The sequence below is a fragment of the Poecilia reticulata genome, chromosome 9, assembly GCF_904066995.2.
Source record: "Poecilia reticulata chromosome 9, P_reticulata-male-v2, whole genome shotgun sequence".
Taxonomy (NCBI): domain Eukaryota; kingdom Metazoa; phylum Chordata; class Actinopteri; order Cyprinodontiformes; family Poeciliidae; genus Poecilia; species Poecilia reticulata.
The window spans coordinates 25,411,525-25,427,917 of NC_088838.1; the positions used below are offsets into that span (position 1 = coordinate 25,411,525).

The following is a 16,393-nucleotide window of genomic DNA, read 5'->3' on the forward strand; positions in this document are numbered from 1 at the left end:
ATATTAACCAACTTATTTGACGTGTATCGATGATTTTGGTGATGCCACTCATCAAAACGTAACAATAGTTACTGGTTTTCTCAATTATTGGTGTGTTTTTTTTATGACTGTGTATTTTGCGTTTTTATGATTTAAAGCACTTTGAACTGCCTTGTTGCTGAAATGTGCTATACAAATAAAGGTGATTGATTGAAAAATGTATCATGATATCAGTCAATATCGATAATTATTTATTAGTTCTTTATTTTAAAATACTGCCCAACTGGTGACATGACCTTTTCCTGTTTTATTCAGTTTTAACTGTTGTTGTTTATTTTGAATCAGTTATGAAACCTTAAACTGCTGCTGTGTGCCAGTTACTCAAAGGGGTTGTTGCTAGGTAACCAAAGAATGAGTGAGTTGCTAGGTAACCAAAGAATGAGTGAGTGAGTGAGTTGGTGCCACCAAAGTAGCTTAGCTAGCTGTGAGAGACAGAGCAGCTAAAATAATTGTTTTTTTTTGTTTTCTGTAGACTTTTAGGCTTTTTTCTAAATATCTTAAATTTTCCACGTTTGGTAAATATTGCTGTAATTATGGCAGAATTCACAGCACTGTGCATCCCAAATGGCTGGTTGTCAGAAAGGATAGATGATTAAAAACTTTTCCCCAGGAGCACACAGACTGTTTCCCCACATCAATTAACACGTAGTCTTCCTCTGTGATGAAGAATCAACAATGTGTTTGGTGTGTTTTCTATATTCTAGCATTAAAAGACAAATATTATGACGTTTTGCAGCACAGCTTTTGGTAATCCTGTTATTTATTTTTCTTTGACATGCTTTGAGACAAAACAAAACTAGAAAAGGCACACAAACAACTGCAATCCAACACAGTTTTATGTACAGGACTACATAATCTGTAGCTGTCACCACTGATCCCAGATGTCAGAATGAGGTCCGCAATGGCAAAATAAAAACGGAAAAACTCATTTTCCGTCAACAAGAAAATGAGAAGAGACACGCTGTAGGATGAGATTTATAATGGAATGAGAAAAATTTATCAAAAAATAGAAAATTAACACTCAGATTGTGACAAAAAAAATCTCAAAACTGAATCTGAAAAGGTTTAGGTTAAGGGCACCAAGAAATGCATCACAAATTCAAGCTTAAACTTCTGCTGTGGCAGTTACTCAATTGGCTGTTGCTAGGTAACCAAAAAGTGAGTGAGTTAGTCGATGCCACTGACCTCTCTCAGCTAGCTAAGGAGAGACTGAGCAGCTAAAAATAGATAAATTTTTTTCTGTAGACTTTTAAGTTTTTTTTTCTGATGTTGATGACGACTGCATCATTCTGTGATTTCCTGTAAAATGTTGACAGAAAAGTCGGGATAAAGAGAAAACGTCCAGAAAACGTTTAGATCAATTCTAGGTAAGGTAAAGTAACTTCATTTATACAGCATATCACCAGCAACAAGGCAGTACAAAGTGCTTCACACGAATTAGAAAGAAATACAAACAAAACAACAAATCTAAAAGAAAGGTATAAAGGTAAAGGTACATATTGGTTCCCCATGTTTAATAAGAATAAGTAGTCCATATAAACTAGTCGGAGTTCCTCTGGATTCTTGTTCTGATAAAACAAGGATGTTGGTTCTCCATGTTTGATTCTATTAGTGAGTATAAAACTAAATGTTGGCTCCAGTTGTTCTGAGTTGAGTTCTAAATTTGTACAATATAAAGCTACATACATAAAAACAAAACCAAAAGAAAGACAAAGAGGTTAGAGAGGTAAAAAACTAAATGTTGGTTCTCCATGTTTGGCAAGACTGGTGAGTATAAAAGTAAATGTTGGGTCCAACTGTTCGGGTTGCTAAGTAAATGGTACAGTATAAAGCTAAATGTTAGTTCTCCATGTTTGATTCTTGTTCTGAGTTGCTAAGTAAACTAACAGGAGTTTTGGGCCCCGATATTAAAAGTATAAAGCTAAATGTTGGTTCTTCTCCATGTTTGATTCCACATGACACAATGACAATGACTCTTGTGACACAACGCGTCGACCTCATGCTGGGATCTCCGTGTGTGGCTACAGGAAAACTGCGAATCACGCAAATCTGACACATTCAAATGTACAACAGGACTCTCCAATCCAGTGAGGTGGAGTTTAAATCTTTAAACCAAGGAAAACAGTGAGACGCTTCCAAAGAAAATCAGTTTTAATCCTGTCAGATTATTCCAAAGAAAACTGGAGGCTCTCAGTGACAAAGAACCTGATTGCTCTGAAATCTTATGTAACACAGGAAGTTAATGTTTTGGATGGTGTTTTTTTTATATTTCTGATAAAAGAAAGAAAAGGTTTCTTATCTGGAAACTATCAAAGTTTGGATGTGTGTGCTCAATCTGAGAATAAAAAACAAAGAGAAACTGCAGAATATACCATTTTTTTTATTATTGTTTGCTCAAATCTTTCAGCAAACTGAGAAATGGTGCAACTCGAGCTTCATAAACACATTATGGCCACCAAACAAAGCGAGATGTTTTTCAGTGGAAACGCAAATCTGTGTTAAGAAGCTGCTATAATATAATAGCTAATGTTGCCATGTCCCCTGCCCTGTGGTTTTTCCATGAATGAAGCGTGGGAGGATGGGCCGCTGTGGTTCTAACCATGTCTGTCCAAAAACAACACACTTGTTAAAGTGAGAATGAGGAAAAATGAGTTTGCACCGTCAAGTATAACAAAACACACGCACACTTTGCATCTGACAAACATCCCATCCCACACGAGCTGGCACAGAACCGAGGGACCGACACCTCAATGGAAACTGTTCACAGGCGTGTTTGGGTTTAAAATGCGACGCAAAGCCAGGCGGACGAATACTGTGGCGCTAGAAATAACCAAAGTCACCAAAATAACCCAAACAGCCAGGCTTATTAATCGTTAAATGGGTCATTTTTTTTTTTTCTATCTAGGGAAAGAAAGTTTGTCTTTTGTTTTCCAGAGGAAACCTGAGTAGGACATGGAGACATAAAAACGGAAAACCCAGAGACACCAAAGACGTCAGGGAACAAACCAAGCTGGCTCACAAAACAGCAAATTAAACAGGGATCATGCTCCAGAAGTCGATCTGAAACCATCAACAGGCTTTGTTTAAAAAATAAACAAAAAAAATGCTAATTTAATCAAACATTTAGATGAATAAAAGTTTAACAAAAACATGTAAGAAGCAAATATTTTGAAAAAAATCAATACAAAATCAGAAATTTAAACAAAACATTTTCTTTTATTAAATTTTCATTAAATTTCATTAATGTTTGTATGTATATTTCCTTCTTAAAAAAAGCAATAGTACACAGGTTTTAATTTTCTTTTTGCTTTATTACATATTTAAAAATGTTATTATTTTATCATGTCATTTATTTAGCTTTCCTAATTTTTCCCCTTTTTTTAAATATATTTTTCCCATTATTTTGTTATTATCTGTTTGCTTTTAGTTTACTTTCAGTCACAATCATTCATTGTTTTGCACACGATTTGGGACTCAATCTGATAGTTTAATTATAAATATTTAGTTATAATCAAATTTTATAATTTATTAAAACTTCTTTAAAGCAGCAAACCGCTATGAAGTGGAGCAGAGCAAAGTTTTCAGAAAACAAACTAAAGTATTTCCATGTGATATTTGTGGATTTTTATGTCTGGTTTTTCTTTTTAAGTCATCAAAATATTTAGTTAAATCTTAACATTAAAAATAAGTGCATTTTGGATGCAAGTAAAACATTTTTTATATTTTTTTCATGGTGTTGTGCAAACTATTAGCTGATAAATTCAGATTTCTCTCCATTTTATGCCTTCAAATGCTACAGACCTATAATAACACATAAAAGCAGAACAGCAGTGAAGTGGTGCTACTTTAATAACAGTGAGTAAGTGAGTAAAAAATGTTAATGTTAATGCATGTGACACTAAAACGTACCTCCTCATGATCTGGATCTCCAGACTCCAGCGCTCTTTGTTTCTTTCGCTCAGCTCCTGTCGGCACTGTTTTAACGCGATCTGCTCCTCTGTGTCCTGAAAGCAGAAACAGAGACCCGGGTTTCCATAAGAGGACTGACTATACATTTATTACTTCCACATTTGCCAGTGCTCTTCATTAATCCTTCCCCAAACCCGCCAATAAAAGCTTATAGTATTGGTTCTGTTTTGTGCTGCTTTGGCATTAATTCAAGGACGAGAACGAAGCCTCGTCTTCTTGTTCTCATAATATCAAGTGGCCACTTTTATTTGCCCTTAAAATGAAACATTATTCCCTCAGGCAATTAACGCTCCCAGTGCAGTTCCAGTTCAGTTGTTTAATAAAAAGCTTGTATATCCCCAAACTTATTAAAACTTTGCATCACAGATACAAATAGTGCATGACCAAACTGTAATAATGCACTAACTGCACAAATATAATTAATCCTCTTCCACATTTCTGCATTATAAAGTCTATGGATTTACTTTTACTCAGTGTGGCTTTTGTTTGTTTAGGTTTTTTTAAGTATAACAATACTTTTATTAAGATGATCGTTTCCAGTTATTTATTCATAACTGGAAAATAAGATGATTTCATTTCCAGCAGCGGATGAAAAACCTGCCAACTTTCTCTTTTTTAGTTGATATTAAGTGATGGTTATTAAAAAATGGACATGCCTAATATTTCACCAGAAGACTAGAAGCCATGCAATCCAAACATACAAAGAAAGACAAAATGGTTACAAACAAACTCAAAGAAACCAAAACAAACTAGTGCACCGTTATGTGTAATACGGTGGACTGGAAAAGGGAGGAAGAAAAGGATATAAAAAGTCATAGAAACCCAAGAAAGCATTCCTTCTGCTTTGTGCAAAACAATACAAAAGATTTTCTCATTACCAAAGTTTTGCTCAGACTGCTATGATTGGTGCAGCTGAATTTCTAGCTTCTGAATTTCCTAGTGAACGCTGTTAAAGTCATGATCCGGTACGACCAAGAACAGTTTGACCATTAAATGGCTATGGCCAGGTGCAGCTCGTAAGATTTAGGAGTTAAAAAATAATTAAAAGAGTTTTCCATTAGCCAGAGAGGTCTCACAAGGAGGTTCAGAAACTTAGAAATAGCAGGTTTTTCACCATGAAACCTTAAATGGGCGGTATTATGCGTTTCCCAGCCACAGAGTATCATTTTATACACAATCAAGTAATTATGTCACCTTCAGCTGTCATAAAAATGCAATATACGTCAAACATGACCTACAATCAATTTGACGCTTTGAAATTGGGCCTCCGTCTCTTTAAGAAGCTCCAGCTCTTTCAGGTCATCACATCCACAGTTGTGATGACCTGAAAGCACTTGATAGAGCAGCGGTGCCTCTATCAAGTGTTTATTTGTTGTAGGCGTATAGTTCATATAAAGATCTCAGCAGAGGTGCAGATCCACCAGTGTTTGCTAATTGCTGCTGCTAGTCTGAAGGAGCTGAGTGGAGGAGTCATGGGCGAACCAGGAAATAAAATTAATTTCCTTCGTATTGTCAGTGCACATAGCTGTAGGACACATGGACAGTAGAACAATAAAAAGGTTGTACAAAGTGAGAGTTTGTCTATTAAATTGAATGAAGATGAAGACTAGATAACACACTTTATTTTTAAAGCGTCTTCATGAGACTGACGCTTTTTAGTTTTATTATGACACTGAGAACAATTTCAGAATTTTGTGTAATTTTTGTGCAGTTTGACTTCAATTGTGAGCTTTAAGCTATAGAAGAGTATTTATTAGGGATGCACCAATATGAAAATGATCAATATCTGGTATTAATACTGTTGTTATGGGAGTATTTACCAATATTTACCGATATCAAATGCGTTATGTATGTTTTCCTACACTTTCAACAGCATGTAAAAACAACCATTGCTCCATTTCTTCTCTGCTTCTGTTAAACTGCATTATATTGTAATTTGCTGCATCACTATCATGTCACATGAATGAACAGAAACCACACGACCGACCCGCTGCTGGACCCAAAACACAAAAACAAACAGCAGCAACATGGAAACAAACATTAGAAAAATTATAATACGCCAATATTGGTAGCCTATTATTGTCATCTTACTATCATATCATTAGTTTTTTTTTCCTCTCTCTTTTTTTTTTTTGCTTTTTATTTGTAATATAACACAGACCAAGAAGAATTTATAGGTGTACTTTGTCAAGTTGGTAATTATTCTGTCATTATTACTATTATCTGTAGATTTTCTAGCTCTGTTATGAGTTAGTTTTTAACCTTTTGTCTATGTAGTATAATTAATTTGTTGGCTCATAAATGCATGGTAGCCTGGTTGTAAGTACAAAAGTTTGATAATTATTGAGTCAGTAACTAAGACATTTAATTAAGTTGTGATAAGGGGTATTATTACATAAATGTTCACTTCTTTCTACTCCTTTCCAAACAGAAGCGTAGAGGTAAACTAATTATTTTGTTCTTGGTTATGTATGTTTTTTTCTGTCCTTTTGATTGCTTTTATTCTTGTTTTTAAAAACCTGTTTTAAATAAATAAATCAATAAGGTGGTCCAACCAGAAACAAGCAAGGTGTGACTAATAAAGTGACGGTATTTCCCAAAATAATGACCCATCCAGCTCCACCCGACTATCTGTTTCTCGTCCAGCAAGTGGTGCCACTCCTCTCCCCGCCTTCCTGTTTCTCTAATGAAATCCCAGACCAGTCTGTGATCAGATACCTAATTATAACCAACAATGTTGTCATCAATACAGGAAACTTTCAGCGCAGGATGCTTAGTCATGGCAGCAGCGGTGCCAGCAGGAAAACATCTAATATCCTCCTGAAGTCCAAGACGCAGCGCCGCAAACGATCACCAGTTGGATCAGAAGTGACAGCACTGGGTTACAAAATATATATATTTATAAGTTGCTCTGTTTTTTTTCAACTGAATTAGGACTATTTTGCACCAATGAATCAAAAATGACATCCATTTTTCTCAATCAAGTCAGGTTTTTAGTCTAATTTGATTTAGAGAAATCTGATCTTCTGACTATTACATTCAATTACATTTTTGTGACATCATCAGTTCATTTCCGTTAATATTTCTCATCCAAAAAAGGTTTCAGGAGAAAAAAGTGTTTTCTAACAGAGCGTATTAATTAAATGTTACAAACTTGGATTTCTGTAAATTGAATAATAAACACTGATAAGGGTAAGTAGTGCATGTGAAGTGAACATTAAACATCTTCATTCTGCAAAATTCTCCTCATCTTTTCTGTCCTAATGGAATCTCTCCCGCTGCTTAATCCAGATTCTCAGGAAAAAGATCCATGTGTGAGAACAAGTCATGCACATTAATGCTCACGATGCATCCATAGTTCAGGAAGTTGAGCAAAACCAATGTGATTTTTGGACTCAGCACATCAAAATGACCCTAAAACAGTTGGAAAAACCCCAGACAAATTTTTGGCTGTTGACCAGAGTTATAAAGGAAACGGCATTCTAAATACAAATACCTTCTGCATGCCAGATTCACAAAATAACTGTAATCTGACAAAATATGTTGCAGGAACTGTTTGAGAATCTCCCATAAGCTTTCAGACTGACTCCTCAGGATGCTGCTTGGCCACCAAGGAGGTGACGGTGAGTAATGCCGCTAAACGGCTGCAACAAAAGAAAGGAGAAGTTCACTTTCCCATACTCCCCTCTTACTGGTATTACAACTCAATAATCTCATCTTGCTATGACTTATCATGACAACAGAAACTATTTCAGATGCAACAAGCGCAGCGATGCATCCATTTCCTGGACTGAGCTCATTCTTTCTCTCTATTCAAAGTACGTAAAAACCCAAACGCTTTTGCTGAATATTTTGACTTTCTTCCTCTGAGTCAAAGATTTAATCAAAGTAAAAATAAATCAGAAAAGACTCACGTAATTTCAGATTAGGCTTCGGTTAAGCATGAGTTACTCTTTCCAAGATAGAAATGTTGACAGACAAAAAACAAGAAACATGAGAAAGTAAAAGCTGCATTAAACGGCCCTGTTTTACACAAGAACAGATGAAAAATCTGGTTATTGTTTTTTCCAGGCTGAGATTACTAAAAAAAATTACATGATACAAGATTTACAAGATGTTAAAAAAGGGAGATGTTAAATTATTATTTTAATTCTAAAATGATTTTCATGTAAACTTGTGGGTCGTGTTGATATTTGCTGCTGAAAGTTTCCACACTTCAAGGCAATTGAAGGATTATTATGTTCTATTATGTTCTATGCTAAATTATCACATTATCAAGTATATTCAGAATAATCCACATTAAATTATTCACACTAAAAGATTTTCCAGGACCTTCACAAAGCTTGAAAACTACTAATGAGCAGTGGAGGTGGGCATTTATCTTACTGTTTATCATTTATCATGAAAAATCTATTTTCATGATCAGAATCATTTAGATTTATTATTGTCATAATAAATTTCACTTATTGATGGTAAATAAAAAACACGACTGGAAATTTTATTTTTGCTATTTTCTCCACTGTTTGTTGCTCGAGAGCATCAATAAATTTCAGTAAATTTGAAAATAAGATTAAATGCAGCGACATAAATCACGCGTTTTATTTTGTTTTTCAAGAACAATATTTGTGTTTGTGGGGATGTGAAAGCCGTGCCATGCACTCACAAGCATACGGTCACCTAAAGAACGACTAATAAATAGTTTTTCTTATCATAATCTTTATCGATATCAAAATAATGCGATAAAATTCAAAGTCCATATCGCCCGCTCCTAACGAGCAGACCGGGTGCACTGACCAGGTGTGCACTGATCTCAGCTTTCTGGCCGATCAACAAAATATTAACCTGCCAATTCTGATTTTGACTGGTGCCAATATTTTTGTGTGAAAAGTGGCTAAATATAGCAACAAAGTGGATAAACTGGCAACTATTTGGACACTTCAATCTCCAGAAAAACAGAAAAAAAAAAACACAAAAAGGGTATGTTAGTGTTTTTGTTTACAGGTTCTGATTTGCTTTACCTTATTCTGCCATCTGGTGACATTCCCGAAGCCTCCGGTGCCGAGCCGCTCCTTCAGCTCCCACAGGCCGCAGGTCTGCGGCTGCTGCAGAGGGACCCGATTCATGGCCTCCCCACCTACACCCAGCACCGCAGCAAACAAGAAAAATGACTTTTACTGCTTACATTTATGACTAAATCTGATGCTTCAACATTCATAAGATAATACCTTGTAAATTAATTACTTTTCTTTGCACGGGACATTATAGAGAAAAAAAACACAATTTATACTATGACATAATAAGCTGAACTGACATCTGAATAAATCACTTAACAGGAGGATTTTCAGAGTTCAGAGCCAAGCAGCTGCCTCACTGTAAAACATTTAGTTGTGTTTACTCTCTTCTACTCTTCAAGTCAAATAAACGTAGCCACTTTTAGATTTTGTTAGTTTGTGAAAGATTCGTGTTAACTTTTTATTAATTTTGTCAAACCTCCAAGATTTGAGTAAACGAGAGATTTTAGGTTAGCACTTAAAAAACTGAAAGGAGAAAAGGAGAGGAGTGGTAACTATTTCCCAGAATGCTTAGCGGCATGTTTTTGTATCCTGAGAAGGAAGTGTGTTACGTTGATCTGACTCGTATGTTTTATTAAGGCTAATATTTTAATATCCTGTTCACACTAAATGTCTGAGCAGAATTCATTGTGATGTTTAATAAAATTCACTATCAGATCACAAATTTTGTTCATACAATTTGAAACAAGAAATTAAATTGTTCCAAAGTAAAATAAGTATTTATTTCTACTTGATCATGTGAGTGAAAATAATGCAGGAATGTGGCTCTTTAATTGGATGGGGGCAGTTTTTCTTTGCATATCGTGAAATAATTATAAAATTCACAATTCAAGATTAATGAACTTAAAAACAATGTTTAGACAGTCTGGTGTTAAATTAACTTCATGAACTTTAAAACAGTTTCCTTGTTGACCTTAACTGCATTTTCAAGGCAGCAGGTGAATCAGTATTTTCAACTTAAGCCACGTTCAAATGTTTTACAGTGCTCAGATGAAAGGAAACAGGATTTCAAACTTCAGGAACAACCAGAAAACCACCGAGGCAGAAGCGGCCACGACCTGCTGGAACACCAGCGTCTCTGTCCGCAGATTTAAATGGGGAGGAAGAAACCCAGGCTGCAGAAACCTTCCAGCCCGACTGAAATTTGCAGCTGTTCACATGGTGAGTCCAAGACAGAGATGGCAGGTTTGTTTGGAAGAGTCTCAGTAAGACGCCATGATGTCAAATGTTATGGTTGGAGCATCATGCAGCGGGTTTGATTCATCCCCTGGCAGGAAGTAGGTTGAAACAAACGAACAACTAGAGCTACCTTCATCCTTTCAATTTCAGCTCAAATCAAGAAACTATCTGATCAAACTACGGGTGCTGGATATGGACAAAACTTACGATAATACTGTGAGTTTTGTTTTTCAATTGTTATTATTAATTTAAATGTATCGAGGCAATGAAAAATCTGCCCAACCCAAGTTCAAACAGATCATTGATCCCAAACACAAAACCTGGTTTTGGAATTAAAAAAATAGACCAAAATATGAATAAAAATGTTTGTACTATGCTTAAGAGCTCAGTCAGCACCAGGAAATCAAACAATTTAAATTAACTGGACCAATTCTGCAAAGACGAGCGTCCAACTTATTCACAGAGGTGCAGATTAGAGAACATTGACTATAAATTGAAACTCATGCAACAAATTCTTGTTTTTAGAAGTAATTGACATGGTGTGAGATATAATAACTAAATCCTGAAAAGACAAATTTTCTAATGAATCCAAAATGATTACAGCAGAATTAAATTATTTGGAAGACATGGCTGGAAAAGCATATTGCAATATAAATATTTCATATCTGTCCATATATAATTATTTATTTGTTTGTTTGTTTTAAATATCTGAAATACTGCCAAACTGGTGGCATAACTTTATCTTTTCACTCCACACAGTGTTTTTAAGCTGTTTTGAGGAACTGTGGCAAGGTAACCAAAGACTGAGTAAGTTGCTAGGTAACCAAAGACTGAGTAAGTTGCTAGGTAACCAAAGACTGAGTGAGTTGAGGCCACACTCCTTGCTTAGCTAGCTGAGAGAGGTCCTTTCTCTGCCTACATCCCCCAGAATGCTGTGCAGGTCTGGGTCAGAGTTCAGTGAAAAACTGAATATTCTATCAGATGTATTATATATTGATATTGATTGCGTGATTATTGCGACCTATGTTGTTATTGATTTATTGCCCAGCCCTCGCTGGAAGTAAGACTTAAGTTTCAGAGTCCTGACCTGAATGTGACAAAGAATATTTGGAGGGAGCTAAACGTTAGGAGGGAGGCTTTCCAAGCAGTTTGTAGCCAAAAATAAAATGGTAAAAATGACCAAAAATCTTTATAAAGAAATTATTACAAAAGAGTTTTAAAGTTGTAATGTCAATAAAGGCTTCTAAACTGAAGATGATGAATGTTAAGTAACTATTGGTTGAATGAAACTGACTGTAGAGCTACATCTACCAGAGGTATGAATAGTTTTGAACTTGGCTGAATTTAACTCGCAATGATCAAACTTCTGACTGAAACTTTGGTGTTTGAGGTCAGAGCTGGAGTCATAACGTGACCTAATCAACGTTGTACAGCACATGCTTCCAAGTTTTAGAGTTTAGACTAAATGTAAATCACATAAAAACACGTCTCCTGTCGGTGTGCTAGCTGTTATTACAGTTACTGCAGCAGTTCTTTTTTTCACTTTGTTTTCCGGCTCAGATCCGTCCTACCTTAAACTTCCTCTGCAGCGTCTTTCTTGACTTTCTTTAAACTCTGCTGTCTGTTTGTGTGTTTAAGATCTTTTTACTTTTTTCCCCCTGTAGTTATTTTGGCGACACAACTCTCCCAGCAGTTCTGTCTACTTCCTGGTCCTCACATTTCCTGTAAACCTGACGAGACTTTCGACCCGCCCACTCAGAGTTCACCGGTCACAGCCGAGCAGCTGGAGAGTTCCAGGTGAAGTTTGGGAACACTTTTAGAGATAAAATAAAATAAAATAAAATATGTATTAGCATGCTAATTTCCACAGCTAAGTCTGAGCCTGCATATTAGTGTATGGCAGCTCAGTTTCCCCTCGGAGTTGTTCATACTATCCAGTGATTTAGATTCAGATGAATAACTTTTAGACAAAAACATAGAAATTAGCCCGTTTTAATTATAACAAGCTGAGGCTAAACCTAAGAGCTTTACTATCCAAAAAAACAACGTCTCGCCCAGACGCTGAAATAAATTATGTGAAGTCCGTTACTCGGTAGCAAATTATCCATCTATCCATCCATTTTCTTTACACCATTGTCCCTTAGTGGGGTCAGGACAGGAGGTGCTGGTGCCTATCTCCAGCTAACATTCCGAGCGAGAGGCGGGGGTCACCCTGGACAAGTCGCCAGTCTGTCGCAGGGCAACACAAAGACACACAGGACAAACAACCACGCACACACACACACTCACACCTAGGGGCAATTTGGAGAGGCCAATTAACCTGACAGTCATGTTTTTGGACTGTGGGAGGAAACCTGAGTACCCGGAGAAAACCCACGCATGCACAGGGAGAACATGCAAACTCCATGCAGAAAGACCAGAGCCGGGAATCGAACCCAGAGCCTTCTTGCTGCAAGGCAACAGCTCTACCACTGTGCAGCCCTGGTAGCAAATTATTATTATTATTATTATTATTATTATTATTATTATTATTATTATTATTATTATTATTATATTTAGAAATATATTTGCATTATATTTGCTTTATTATGCCCAGGAATAGTCCCAAGGTATAGAGAAAAAAAGTACTATTATAAAATTATAATAAAAAATAAATTAATTAATAAAACACTTACTATAAATCTGTAGATTAAGGTATAGCCTACATTACAACAAAATCAACAAAAATAACGCTGCTCTTTAGAGCTACAAACTGTAGAAGCTACTTGTTTTTTTCTTGCCTTTTGGACACAATAAAGCAAAAATAAGTAAGAAAACAGATCAAATAAAAGCTAAAATAATCTCTGCAAACCTAAAAGTACAAAAGTGTTTTTTTATTTGTCTTAAAATGATTATGTGTATATGTGGTAAATTAAAGTTTATTTTCACTGATTTATATCTAGTAAAATTCTTCATGATGCTTTTTGTACACTAATGTTGTCTAACAAACTTTGGAGGCCTTCGCAGTGAGATTAAATTACATGTAGAGAAACTTTAATTTGCTGATTAAATGACTTCTGAAGTCAGTTGGTCACAAGGTATTTTATTTATGGCTCAGATTAAGGAGATGGAGGCCAAACATATGCCTTTTTTAGATTATTTGTAAAGAATTTTCATATTTAGTTCCTTTTGTACAGTTGTTCACTACTTCTTGTTGTCGTTTTACAACAAATCCCAGTGAGTCAGACATATTCAGGTTGAAGCCAAATGTTTCTTCTTCTTCTGCGTTCTTGGACAAACATTTCCAGTGTAATTTTAGCATTTCCATGTTGACTTATAAAACACTTAAACAGTTTGTGGATGATCATCACATTAGATTAGAGGCTTCTAGAAATAAAACAAATGTGTGTTGCAAAGTCTGCCAATGTTTGTGATGCACAATGTTTTAGTGATTTTCAGGTTCGTTATCTCACTTTTATCTAAAGTGCGTGTTTGTTACGTTATGTTTACGTCTTATACATCTGCTGGGTCACTGTTGATCTAGCGGATGTTGTATTTGGAGATGTACTTGAGACTTTCCGAGCGAGTGACGTTTTCCTTTCATCGCCTGTTATGGTGAGTAAAAGAAACTCACCGTGAAATGTGCAGCAAACATCTGAAACACACTTTGTTGATAGAATCAGTATGAAAACATGTTATCAGGTAGAAAATGTCGGAAAATTCACAATTCATTTCCTTTTTAAAGAGTCAGATGTCACATCCAAATCTTTCCCAGGGAAGAACAAGTGCAACAAGAAGAGCCACATAAAAGCTTCAACATAAACTTGTAATAAGAAACCTTAATTGTCTTAATTTGGATCACTAAGTAGTCCAGGAAATGTCTCAGATGGTGTTTAAGTAGCTAATAGCTCTTTGTTTAACTTCAATAAATGATGTGCAAGTGTTTCAGTGCTCATGTCTTAAATTGTAGAGAAAGTTTTTTTTCATTTGGCTTTGAACAACAATTTTATAAAATGTTAAAGTCATAACATTGTCATTTTTAAAGCTATACTTGTTTTAAATTACCAGCTTTCATGTGGCATTACATAAAGGTGAAGATGGACTTATCAAGGTTTGAAATCCTCAGAGACAAAACTACCTGCTACAATACAAGTTAAATTTTTAGTAAAGTAGGAGTTGTGATGGAAACGGCAACAAATAAAACAAAATTTCCTTCAGTTTTTGTCTTAAACTCTTCTTGTTTGGATGTGACCTTTATGCCTACTTCATGTTGTCAAAAAGTTTCTATTTAGGTGATTTCTTGATTCATGAAAACAACTTCTTGTATTTTGTCCCGTTATCTTCTTCTGGTATTAAAGTTAATTTGAAGACATTTAAGTGTGATGAAACAGCAATAAGAAAGAAAATCTGTTCATAATCACCAAACTCTGACGTCTGATTGACTCCATCGCTTTTCATAAACAGTGAATGATTTATACTGAAATTTGATAAAAACTGGACAGATTTTTTACACTGCAAAAACTCAAAATCTTTTCAAGAATGTTTAGTCCAATATAGTGCAAATTTTTTAGTACACTTGAAATGAGACAAAATTAACTTAAAAGTAGATTTTCAGCAAGATACAGGAGCTGGTTTAAATATGTATTTAATATTAATGAAAAAATACTAAAAATACACTGGCAGCTTATTTTACTTAAAACTTTTTTCTGATGTTATAACTGAAATAATGTCCCAGTGGAACTGGAAATTTTTTTAATCAATTTTAAGAAATTATTGACTGAAAGTAACAATTTCATCAGATTTCTGAAAAGTTAGTTTTGTCTTATTTCAAGTGCAGTTAGATAGTACCACTATAAACCAGACAGCAATAGTTTTTGCAGTGTATAAAAGATGTTTATTTGACTGTCTTTCTACCGCCAAGCTACTTCCCTAAACAGGAACTGCATGGCAGCAATAAAACAAACAAATTGGACTGACGCCTATCTTATATCACATGCTAAAGTGCTGGGTTGATATGATGTGGTTTTCATAACCAGTTAAAAAAAAGCCCTGAGTTGAAACTATTCCAGTTAAATTAACCCACTGTGGTTCTGAGTGAAGATGGAGCCACTGGTAAAGGGCTGGGTTGAATAACGGGGGTCTGTGGCTGAGAGAAATGAGTTCTGGTGCCAAATGAATCGACACTCAGATGCACCCAGACAGACCTGCATGGCTCTGAATTCATCACAAAGGAAGCTGTGAATCCATTTTATTTTCCAGGCTTAAAAAATGGGCCTTAAGTTTTCTACACACAACATTTTGATCAGCCTTAAAACTTCAGCCTTGGTGGTTCTTGATGCTCCTCCAAACCAGTTCCCTTTTGTCTGAGTGGTTCACTTTGGGTCAGACGTTTGAAACTTTTTGTTCTGACAAAAATCCCAAACGAACGTCAAAACTGATTTTTGACAACATCCTGAAACGTCTTTCCAAAGCTCTGTGCTAACAACGTATGTTAACAATTATGAGAATTCATAATGAATTAAAATTCTAATAGATTTGTATTTTTAAGAATTAATGATTATAACCCTGACAATAAGAACTGGTCAAATCCATCTTTAAAAGCCCAAAATTAACACTGAGATTGATCAGTGACTGTAAATGTTTTTTTTTGTTGTTTTTATCATTGTTAGCTTCCTGCTTCCTGCTCAAGTTTTTTTTTGTTTGCAGGTATAAACACAAGAAAGAAAACTGAGATTTAATCATAAAAGTAGTTGTCTGACAAATAGGAAGTTATTTGCTTGAAACACATGACTTCTACAACTTCCTGTGTTTTTTCAAGCACACAGGAAGTTGTGTGTAACTTCCTGCTTGTAAGGAAGTTACACATAGGAAATTTAAAACTTCCATACGTGACACATTGCCATAAATCACAGCCTATGAATGAGACTACAATAGAGTGTCTTCAGTCAGAGGTGTTTTCAGAGTTGCTGTAATACTAACTGCTGCAGGAGGACCTTTCTGCTCACAGCCATCTTTATTTTCAACAACTCTGTGAAAAACCCTGAACAATATAAGTTAAAACATTTAATTTCCCACTGGGATCTGTAAAATGTTTTTGAACTGATTTGAAAGTGAAGGTGTGAAAGCCGGAAAAGTGCTTTCAATAAATTAAATAA

The 16,393-nt window shown here is 35.4% G+C and overlaps 1 protein-coding gene and 1 long non-coding RNA gene across 2 annotated transcripts in view; one reads left to right on the forward strand and one right to left on the reverse strand.

The window, feature by feature from the left end:
* Positions 1-11,978, reverse strand: part of ikbkb (inhibitor of nuclear factor kappa B kinase subunit beta) — a 29,627-nt gene extending 17,649 nt beyond the window's left edge. Inside the window, exons 1-3 of the mRNA XM_008418141.3 lie at positions 11,831-11,978; positions 9,027-9,142; positions 3,949-4,043 (exon numbers count right to left, since the gene is read on the reverse strand). Of these exons, the coding sequence (XP_008416363.1) occupies positions 3,949-4,043; positions 9,027-9,131 (200 nt within the window). The 5' untranslated portion in view covers positions 9,132-9,142; positions 11,831-11,978. The remainder of the gene's footprint in view (positions 1-3,948; positions 4,044-9,026; positions 9,143-11,830) is intronic.
* Positions 890-12,012, forward strand: LOC103470026 (uncharacterized). Its single transcript, XR_534439.3, has 5 exons — positions 890-1,406; positions 6,761-6,889; positions 7,558-7,631; positions 10,064-10,241; positions 11,924-12,012. It is a non-coding gene; the product is annotated as an uncharacterized LOC103470026 (long non-coding RNA).
* Positions 12,013-16,393: the final 4,381 nt, after the last annotated feature.